This window comes from Miniopterus natalensis, chromosome 18 (assembly GCF_054644295.1).
Source record: "Miniopterus natalensis isolate mMinNat1 chromosome 18, mMinNat1.hap1, whole genome shotgun sequence".
Classification (NCBI taxonomy): Eukaryota; Metazoa; Chordata; class Mammalia; order Chiroptera; family Miniopteridae; genus Miniopterus; species Miniopterus natalensis.
This window is the reverse complement of record NC_142098.1, coordinates 40,756,871-40,767,702: the sequence shown is the minus strand read 5'-3', so window position 1 is coordinate 40,767,702 and position 10,832 is coordinate 40,756,871. Positions and strand designations below refer to the sequence as shown.

The following is a 10,832-nucleotide window of genomic DNA, read 5'->3' as shown; positions in this document are numbered from 1 at the left end:
GTGGGCGAGAATCAGACACCTGAAACCTATACAGTTTTATTAACCGACGTCACCCCAATAAATTCAACAACAACCACCTACTTAGAGCCTAGAGGAGACAGTGGGACCCGCCTGCGGAAGACCTTTAGCATCTCCGCAGCCCCCCCGGGCTCCTCGGGGACAGCTGGTCGAACTCCATGCGGCTGTCTCTTGGTTTCCTTCAAACACACAGCCCAAGGCCGGGACCAGCCTTCAGCTCTGCCTGCGGCCGCCTGGCGTCTCGGTCATTCGTCCAGGCCCCTCTGCGTCCTGAACCTCACCCTGCGTTCCCGACCCGAAGCCCTGCTGGTTCCCTCGTCAGGGGTTTTAGTCCCAGAAAGCCACTCTTGGGTCAGGAGGCACAGGAGGGCCCCCAGCGTGAGGACAGCCAGGCTGATCCGAAGGAGATTCTCGGTGGTGGGATCCCAGAAGGCGGGGCCTGGGGCTGCGAGACCGTGGGTGGGACATCACAGGGGGAACGCGTCCCTGTCACCGCCCCCTCGCTCCCCCAGCTCCGTCCTTCGGAGCCTGCGCCCAGCCGCTGGCTCACCTGCCTGGAATCCCTTTGTGTTTAACAGGTGGGGCTCCCAAGAGTCTGCGGGTGACAAGAAAAGCGCATAATTGAGGACAGGAGCTGAGGTTGGCCTGGTCCTTCCCCTGGACGCACCCCGGGACAGTCTATGGCTTTTCGAGGGCCCGTCCCACCCTCCAGGTCCCAGGGGCGCCATCGGGCAGGTAGAGGAGAGTCGAGAGGCAGGGGGCGCGAGGGAGGACTCAGCCCTGGGACTGGCAAGTGTGCGTCTCCTCTCTGCGCCCCGGGTCCCCTCGCTCAGCCAGCGTCATTCCTCCGCGTGGTGAAACCCGGCTCGCGCTCCCCTCAGGGTCCTCAGTGAGCTGCCCAGCCCCTCCCGGCCCGTTTGACAGGATTTCTAGGCCCGCTGGTCTCCTTTTTTGTGGGTGTGTGTTTTGAATCCCCACTCGAGGATATTTTTGCCATTGATTTTCAGAGAGAGTGGAAGGGAGGGTGGGGAGAGAGAAACATCGATGTGACAGAGACACATGACTGGCTGCCTCCCCCACGCGCCCTGACCCGGGCCAGGGACCGAACCCGCAACCCAGGTGCGTGCCCTTGCCTGGGAATTGAACCCGAGACCCTTCGTTCTGCGGGCGACACTCTAGCCACCGAGCCACACCGGCGGGGCCAGCTCTGTCTAATGCCCCCTGCCCCCAACCCCCTTAACGCCGACTGTCCTGCTTCGCCTTTTTTCCTTGCCACCCCTTCCTCCCCGCGGGCCATCTAGTTGGGTTACGTGTCCCGACTCTGACCCATGGTCCGTCTCCTGCTGAGATACAAGTGTCCCAAGAGCAAGGGCACCTGTCTGGTGGACCGATGGGGCTGCAGGCGGCGGTTCCCTCCCCAGGCTTAGGGGCGCTAGTGACTCACCCGGAGAGGAGGGCTGTCCCGTGGGCGCAAGGCTGGTGTCCTCAGCGTCTCCTGACCGTGGAGTCAAGGAAGAAAGTCAGGGCGCCGGGTCTCCCCTGGCCTCCCCCCTGTTCTCCACGCCCCCCTGCCCTATTTTCCCTCATGCGCCATCACCGGGCCTCTGGGACATGGGGGTGGCAGGGGCACTGGCGGGAGGCACCCGCCCTCTCTCCATCTCCCCACGTGTCCCTCATCACTTGGGGGTCACGCAGGGTTCCAGAGAGGACATGGGGGAAACATTGGGGGCTCCTCACCCGTGACCAGGAGCGTCACAGGCTCGCTGGGGAGAGACCATATGTGGTCGTTATAAGAACCGAAACACCTGTAGGTCCCCCTGTGGGCCGTGGTCACCGGGCCCATCGGGAACTCGGCCTGCCTGCTGCCGTATCTGCGCTGCGGGCGGCTGGACCGCCCCTCCCTGAGCAGAAAGAACGTGTTCGTTGCAGTCTCCAGGTGGCAATAAAAGGTCACGTTCGCTCCCGGGATCACCTCGGGCCCGGGGTGCACCGAGAGGGTGGGCGTGTCATACATTCCTGCGAGGCAAGGTGGCTGGTGGGTAAAGACCATTCTTATCCGGCCTCCTGTACCCACCCCCCGCCTTGTGCTTGAGACGGGGACCCCCTCCTCAGAGCGCCGGCTCTTCTAGGTCCTGATTTGTCTCGGTCTTGGAGGCAGCCCCACGACCTCTCCCTCCAGGACTGAGACACTCCCGTAGCTCTCAGGGGTGTTAGCGTAAATCTCTCTCTCGGGATTGCCCTGCACCAGCGGTTCTCGGGGTTTGGTCCTTGGGACCAGTAACATCATCAGCATCGCCTGGAAGTTTGTTAGAAATGAAAATTCTCAGGCTCTGCCCCGGACTCACTGCCTCAGGGACTCAGGGGTTGGGGGCAGCCATCTATGTTGTAAAAAAAAAAAAAAATCATTATTATTTTTAGTTGCTATGAAATATATAACATAAAATTTACCACCTTAACCATTTTTAAGTGTACAGTTCAGTGGTACTAAGTACATCCATAATACCGGGCGACCACCACCACCTTCTATCCACAGGACTCTTTCCATCCTGCAAAACTAGAACTCTGTCCCCGTAACCAATAACTTCCTATTTCCCCTCCCCTTAGCCCCTGCCACCCACCATTCTCCTTTCTGTCTCTATGAATCTGACTTTTTAAAAGAAATCCTCAGCCAAGGGTATTTTTCCTATTGATTTTTACCGAGTGGAAGGGAGAGAGAGAGAGAGAAATATCAATGTGAGAGAGACACTGTGGTGGGGGTTAAAAGAAAAGAGAGATGAATAAATAGCGATGCTCTCCAGGATTCAGGCTGAGGAGCTGCCTCTATGGCTAGACAATGGGACAGTTACCTGTTACCACCAGATCCAGAGGGTCGCTGGGCTCTGACCAGAGCTCCCCAATGCGATAGAAGCATGTATACTGGCCTGCGGTGGATGAAGACATGGGCTGGATGGAGAAATTGACTTTGTTCATCAGTCCAGGGAGTTTCGGTCTCCCCGAGGCTAAAAGCTGTCTCTCAAAATGCAGTCGGTACTCAGTGGCCCTGTAAGTCCCCTTGCACCAGATGGCCACCAGCTTCCCATTGGGAATCATGAAATTGGGCTCGGCCCAGATGATGGGCTTGGAGAAGGTCTCTGGAAGGGAATCAGAGGCTGAGTTCTAGACAAAGCCCCTCCCCACCCTCATCTCCACCCAGCGGCCAGTCTCAAGCCTCCCCCCCCAGCAAGCCTCCCCCCCGCCTCCTGTCCAGTTGCTCTCAGGTGGGCTCAATGGTCGGCCCTACCGGAAACTCATTTCTGGGTCAACTTCTACATTTGGAACTGTGGGCATTATGCCCAGGCTGAGCCTGGAAGAGTGACTGTGGGCCTTTGAAGGGAGGACTCACGCTTCTGAGTGCTGATCCTCCGGCTCAGATACAGTCCTGGAAGACAGGAACAGTGAGACGGGCGGCCCCACCCGGACCCTGGGTTCCGTCCCTGTCCCCGCAGGAACTCACCGAGGCAGAGCAGGGCGGTGAGTGTGGAAGGCATAGCAGAGCCGGCCAGGCCAGGCAGACGCAGGGCAGCTTGGTGGAGACTGGGCCCAGCGGGCGAGGCGGATGCACAGGATGTGATGCGGAAGGCCCAGCACCAATAGCCAGGGCCTTTCACGCCAACTGATTTATTAGAAGGCTCAGAGCTCTTCCTCTGCCTCTGACTATGTGGTGTAAGGAGAGGACATGGTTCTCACGCCACCTCTGATCATATCTGAGGCCTAACCAGATCCTCTGACAATTGTCTGCCACCCCCCCCCCCCCCCCGCCAACTCATTTCTGGGTCAATTTCTATGTTTTGAAATGTGGACATTATGTCAGGGAAGGCATCGGGCAGTGTTCAAGCAAAAACCTTAGAATCACTTTTTAATTGATTTTTAGAGAGAGAGGGAGAGAGAAACGCAGACTTGTTATTCTGCCCACCCATTGGTTGACTCTTGTTGGTGCTCTGACCAGGGGCTGAACTGGCAACCTTGGCATATCAGGTTAATGCTCTAACTGATTGAACTACTCAGCCAGGGATAGAATCATTCGAAAAAAAATGTGTGTTTAACTGTGGGGCCCTGAGTACAGCATGTATATGCCTGGATAAGTTAATGGTTCAATCAGAATACAATGATAACACCATCTTCTTCAAAGATTTGTTACAATGTTTCAATCAAGTGCAATTTTGTAAGAAGATTTGTTACAATGTTTCAATCAAGTGCAATTTTGTAAGATTTGTTATAATGTTTCAGTGAAGTGCAATTTTGTAAGCAAAAAATGTTCTATTTCTTACATAAACACCTTTGTTTAGTCCGTTACTTAAATATTAAGTTTAGTCTGAGTTTTAAATATTAAAATACAATAAAATAAAAAATTAGTATTAAATTTAAATTTGCATTAAAGTTATTTAAGATAAAATATTTTAATCTATTTTAAAACTCAAAATAATTCATTGCTCTTTTACCCCCAAGGGTCTAAACAAGTTTTGAAAATGAAATGCTATGCCAATTTATATTCTGCCTCATATTTTATGAGAAAATCTTCCCCAATCGATTAGCTTTTGTTCCTATTTCTTAATGTTGATGAGTATTTTCTATTCACATTCTTATTTATGGACAAGAAAATCCACTTGTTTGATGTTTAGTTCTGTGAGTTTTGATAAATGCACAGTCATGTGACCAGTATCTCAATCAAAATATAGAACAGTTTCAGGTTGGCAGTTACAAAATAGTCACTGGGACGCAAAGTACAGCACAGGGAATCTAGTTAATAATATTGTAATAACTATGGATGGTGCCAGGTGGAGACTAGAAATATCAGAGGATCCCTTTGTAAAGTACATGATTGTCTAACCACCAGGCGGTACACCTGAAACTAATACAAAATAGTATTGACTGAAAACTGTGGTTGAAAAAAAGTTTAAAAAATACAGAACAATTCCATCCTTATATAAGTAGTATCAGTCCTGGTGTGTCTGGCGCATTTCACTTAGCATAGTGTCGTCCGGACTCATCCATGTTCTTGCAAATGACAGGATTCCCATTCCATTATTTTTTGTCGCCTTCAATCTTCGGCTCCAAATTTCAGAATCTTCCTTCTCTAACCGGCCAGTATCCATCCTTTCTACCTGTCTAGATAGTTCTCCACCACAATGTTCTTTATTATTTTTTGAATCTTCACTCGAGGATATTTTTCCATTGGTTTTCAGAGAGAGTGAAAGAGGGGGGACACTGATGTGAGAGAGAGACATCGATTGATTGCAGGGCTGGGGATCAAGCCTGCAACCCAGTATGTGCCCTTGGCTGGAATCGAACCTGGGACCCTTCAGTCCATGAGCTGAAGCTCTAACCGCTGGGAAAACTGGCTAGGGCCTGGAATGTTCTTATAACATTTGGAGGGAAGGTGTCATCTTCATGTGTATATAACATCTTGCTCAGAAGCTACCTTGGTGGTGGTGGGGGGCCGGTAGGGAAACAAAAGCTAAAGAGAGGTTCATTCCTGATCGAAATGGCAGCTTGGACATCAAACTCCTAGGCAGATGCTGACCTAAAATCGGCAGCTCTGCTCTCCCTGGGTGCAGGGTCCCCTGCTGGACTGCTGCTGCCTGGCAGCAGTGCCGGGGTCTCCAACGCAGGACACGCCGAGAGTCCAGCTGAGTGCTTCAAGCTAACTTCCTGTTTTGCAAGGTTTGGAGGCCTTAGCCTTGGTGGGTGCGCAGGAAACAGTGGGTGAGAACCCGGGGCCACCCGTCAGAGTTTCCATGTTGACCACAGAGAGAGAAGACACAGCCCATGCATGTGAGAAAGCTGCCTATGAGCTTTTTTTTCTTTTTTAATCACACTTGGTCTGTGGAAACGTTCAGATGCTAAAGCCTGGGGGAGGGAGGGAGGCAGGTGCGACTGCTTTGAAGGAGATGATGGGTCAGGCTCACCCGCAGGTGAGAGATGTCTCTGAGCTTGTAAGACATCTTCCGCCTCCATAAAATATCTTAATTTCTCATCTTTTTAATTTCTTTTTTTTGGATAATTCTCACCCAAGGATATTTTTCCCATTGATTTTTAGAGAGAGTGGGAGGGAGGGAGGGAAGCGGGGAGAGAGAGAGAGAGAGAGAGAAACATCGCTTGGTTGCCTCCCACCTGCACCCTGACCGGGACCAGGGATCTCGAACCCACAGCCCAGGTACGTGCCCTTGATGGGCGTTCTGGCCGGTGCTCTAACCACTGAGCCACGGCGGCAATTCTTGCTTCCCCCTCTGAGCAGAGCGATGCGGGCGAGCGCTGTGAAATGGGGCTCATGATGGAGTTTTAAAGGCTTCTCCCCATGAGCCGCCAGTTCCCCGTCGGTCACTGCGAGCGGATTCTGGGAAATGGCTTGGGTTCGTTTAAGGGTTTCCGGCGGCAGGCAAGCATCGCCAGCCCGAGGCCGCCACGGATTTCACCCCTTTGCCCGTCTCCTTCCCTCTGGGGACCCTCATAGTGCTGTCTGTGTCTATGAGTGTTTGTGTTTTTTTTTGTTCATTTGTTGCTTTCAATTTTATATCCCACCTGTGAGTGAAATCACATGGTTTATTTATGTATTTATTTATTTATGTATTTATTTATTTATGTGTTTATTTATTTATTTGTTTATGTATTTATTTACATTGGTTAATAAAATTATGCAGGCTTCAGTGCTCAGTTCTGCGCCACATCGTCTGTAAATGGCAGAGTGTCCACCACCGCAGGCCAAGCCCCCCTCCATCACCACCCGCCCCCTCCGCCCTCTGACTTCACTGAGCGTGGTACTCTTGCGACCCATCCATGTTGTTGCAAATGGTAGCATTTTACTTTCTCTTGCTGTAAAATCGGACACTTGAAACCAACATAACCTTATTAACCAATGTCACCCCGATAAATTTAATTCAAAAAGAAGATCAGAGGTGGGTCAGTCTAAGGGCGTGTCCGGTGTATGTTGTCTCAACAACGCCCCGTAAGGGAATTCTGAACTCCGGCCACCTCTCCTTTATGAAGGAGGCCACGTGTGTCCAAGGGGTGCTGCCTGGGGAGCCCCTGGAGAGGACCCGGAGGCCCGTGTGGGCGGCGCCTTCTCTCCCCGCGGCCCTGTGTCGTGCCTCCCTGCTGCCCCGCTGCTGTTTCTTTTGTTAACCCCACCCAAGGATGCTTTTTCCCATTGACTTTTGGAGAGTGGAAGGGAGGGAGGGAGGGGAGAGAGGGAGACACATCGACGGGTTGCCTCCTGCACGAGTCCCAACCGGGGCCGGGATCTGATCTGCAACCCGGGTATGTGCCTTTGACCAGAATCAAACCCAGGACCCTTTGGTGTGTGGACCATGGCTCTTACCACTGAACCACACCGGCCAGGGCTCAGTGCATCTCCTGTCCCCACCCAGTGCCAAGGCCCTGGACAGTCAGCGGGGGCCACGAGGGGCAGGACACAAAGCTGAGGGGCACTTACCCAGGACCACAACCACAAGCTGCAGGGCGTCACCGGGACCGGCCGCTCGGAGGGGCGGCCAGGACACCAACCGCAGCGCCTGTAGTTCCGCGAGAGGCTGAGGTTCAAGGGCCCGGAGGGAGGTTGCCGGGGCCCCCACTGTGGTGCTGGGGCCGGGCGGCTCCTCCCTCCTTGCTGGGTGTGAAGCTATCAAACAGGATGTGTGCGGAGCCACACTGCGGGGCACTTCTCTCCCGGCGTCACCACGCGGCCCCAGCAGCGCAGAGGGGGGACTGTCACCTAAGCCTGAGAGAGGACAGTGGGCCGCTGGGAAGATCGTGTTTCCTTCCGCCTTCATTCCCGCAGGTCACGTTGGATCCATGTTAAGAGAAGGCAAGATGCTGCGACATTATTATTATTATTAATTTTAATTCTCACCCGAGGATATTTTCCCACTGATTTTAGAGAGAGTGGAAAGGAGGCAGGGAAGGGGAGGGAGAGAGAGAGAGAAATGTTGGTGTGAGACACACCTCGACTGGCTGCCTCCGGCACGTGCCCTGACTGGGGTGGGGGGCGAACCTGCAACCCGGGGACACGCCCTTGACCAGGAATTGAATCTCGGACCCTTTGGGGCTCCGGCCGGCGCTCTGACCACTGAGCCACACCATCCAGGGCCAGATATGCGTGTCTTATTACAAATCACAGTATCACAAGCCGTATGTTGAGGAACAGGAGGGGATGGTATCTTGAGAGTCAGAGAAGCTATGTCAGGGGCTGAAGGAGGTGACACGTGTGAGAAGCGTGTCGGCAGGTAGAACGACCTGGAAATCTGGGGTGCACCCTTCTAGAAACACAGGGTCCAGCCACCCCCCTGAGGACAGAGCTTAAAGCTGAGGACTGGGCCCGGCCGGCCTGGCTCAGGGGTTGAGTGTTGACCTAGGATCCAGGAGGTTGTGACTCGATTCCCCGTCAGGGCCCAGGCCCGGGTTGCGGGCTCGATCCCCGGGGGGGCCTGCAGGAGGCAGCCGATAGTGACTCTCTCATCACTGATGTTTCTCTCTCTCCCTCTCCCTTCCTCTCTCTGAAATCAATAAAAACATATTTTTTAAAAACCTGAGGACTGGGCTCATGCAGGGAGTGTATTTCCCCCGCTCCTTAGACGTGGGCTGCACATAGTGATTTCCTGCCATTTGCAAAGGGTCGGCGGGAGGAAGGATCATTTTAGGGTGGAGACACCCGGCCAACATGACCTCGGCCAGGCGCTCAAGGTCAACAGCAACGGCCATGGCCATTCCCATGGTGTGCGCCCTTAGTGGGGCGGGAGGGAAATGGCTCTGCCTCGGTGGATTTCCTTCCTCACAGGCCCCGTAGTCCCCATCTCCTCGCGAGGGAAACATTGGAGAACTTCCAGCACTGGGGCACCCAGACATCCTATCTGACGAGTGCTCCTCAGCACCGCCGAGGTCGCCAAGGACAAGGGAAGTCTGAGGGACCCCCCGGCCAGGAGGAGTAACAACCGAATATAACGTGGGTGGGATCTGGGAAGAGATGAACGGCATTAAGTGAAAACGAAGGAAACCCGAAAGAGCCGTGGACTTCAGCTGGTAACAATGTATCGACATTAGTTCATGAATGGCAAGGAACCTGCGTCTAAGGGGGCGATGTTCACAATGAGGGAACGAGGTGTCCGGTATGCGAAACTCTGTCACATAGTCTTTCCTTAAAAAAACATTTTAATTGATTTTTTTAGAGAGAGAGAAAGGGAGAGGGAGACAGAGAAACATCGATGTGAGAGCGAAACGTCGATGGGCTGCGTCCTGCTCGCCCCCGCTGGGCACCGAGCCCGCACCCCGCGCACGCGCCCTGACTGGGAACCGACCGGCCGCCTTTTGGTGCCTGAGGATGACGCGCAACCAACTGAGCCACACCGGCCAGGGCTCTGGCATATATTCTTAATTTCCTCGTAAATCTGAAAGTGTTCTAAAAACAAAGTCTTATGAACCGATGTCACCCCAATACATTTATTTAGAAAAACAAAAACAAAGTCTATGAAAGAAAAAAAAAAGAGAGAGAAAACACCCAAGGGCTGGAGACGCCGGCTGTCTGCTCACCTGTCACCACCAGCTCCGGGCCTGGCTACGCTCTGGCCGGCGTGGTTTTCTCACGCACCGGCCCTGATGACGCCCGCGGCGTTTGCACCCAGATGCTCCAGGACAGGCTCGGCCCCCTTCTGAGACCCCAGGCTCTCGGGCAGCACCTCGTGTGGAGTCCTCCGGGCTCTTCAGGCCGTGCCGGTGACACTCAGCTGTTCCACGGCCCAGGGAGGGAGGGAGGGAGGGAGAGAAACACTGATGTGACGCGTAGACTGGCTGCCTCCCCGGCAGGGGCCGGGCAGGGGGCCTGCACCCCAGGCACCTGCCCTTGGCCGGACTCGAGCCTGGAACCCCTCAGTCTGGGGCCCATGCTCAAGAGACTGAGCTAATTCCTCTCTTTTTAAATAGTTCGCTTTTTTTTGGGCAGAGGGGTATTTTATAATGTGGTAAAATATATATACCTAAAATGTACAATTTTAACCATTTTTACCTGTGCAACCCAGTGGCGTTAATTGCATCCCATCGTCTTGTTTAAATATCAGCACCGCCAGGGCTCCAAACAGAAGCCTGCAACCACCAAGCACCGCTCCCCACTTCCTCTCCTCGGCGCCTGCTAACGTCTAACCTGCTTTCTGCCTCTGACCTGGTCTCCTCGGGGGAGCTCCTAACGGCGGAACAGCCCGGTGTCTGTCTGTGTCCGGGGTGTTTCACGCAGCTTAATGCCCTTGAGGCCCAGCCGCGTCGTGGCACCTGTCAGAATGTCCTTTCGCTAGTCCATTGTATGGAGGGACCACATTTCATGGAGCTGCTCATGGCCACGGACACGCGGGCCGCTGCCGTTCGGCTGTTTGAGTGACATCGCTGTGGGGACGGCTGTGCTCTGCTTGAGTCCCTGCTTTCAGTTCCTTTGGTTATGAACGTAGGAGGATTGTATATTTAGCTTTTGAGGAAATGAAGAGCCTTTTCAGGGACCACATTTCTTCCTTTATATAAATATATATATATTTTGTTGAGGTGGATTCATAACACACCACTCACCATTTGGAAAGTGTGGGATCCAGTTTGCTGTCCCTACGAGGGTTGTTCTCACGCAAGACAGACCCTGTAGGACATCCTTATGGTCGGTATCATTGACTCACCAATGCATTCGTGCTTTAAAAACTATTTTTAAAAATATACGGAGCCCTGGCTGGTTTTGCTCAGTGGTTAGAGCATCGGCCCACGGACTGAAGGGTCCCAGGTTCGATTCTGGCCAAGGCCACATACCTGGGTTG

General features: G+C 53.4%; 1 protein-coding gene across 1 annotated transcript; it reads right to left on the bottom strand.

Annotated features, from left to right (window-relative positions):
- Nucleotides 1–263: 263 nt before the first annotated feature.
- On the bottom strand, nucleotides 264–3,545 carry LOC148091120 (natural cytotoxicity triggering receptor 1-like). Its single transcript, XM_087826940.1, has 7 exons — nucleotides 3,512–3,545; nucleotides 3,401–3,436; nucleotides 2,865–3,149; nucleotides 1,756–2,034; nucleotides 1,463–1,513; nucleotides 569–613; nucleotides 264–457 (listed from the first exon to the last, which is right to left on the bottom strand). The coding sequence occupies exons 1-7, from the start codon at nucleotides 3,543–3,545 to the stop codon at nucleotides 264–266; spliced, it is 924 nt and encodes a 307-aa protein (XP_087683066.1).
- Nucleotides 3,546–10,832: the final 7,287 nt, after the last annotated feature.

What these genes read in the sequence shown, in the direction of transcription:
- LOC148091120 (XM_087826940.1), bottom strand. Translation starts at nt 3,545, where the DNA reads ATGCCTTCCACACTCACCGCCCTGCTCTGCCTCG. An exon ending in TCTGGATCTGGTGGTAACAG is followed by an intron (nt 2,035 to 2,864) that starts GTAACTGTCCCA and finishes CTTGCCTCGCAG; the next exon opens with GAATGTATGACACGCCCACC. An exon ending in CACAAAGGGATTCCAGGCAG is followed by an intron (nt 458 to 568) that starts GTGAGCCAGCGG and finishes TCGCAGCCCCAG; the next exon opens with GCCCCGCCTTCTGGGATCCC.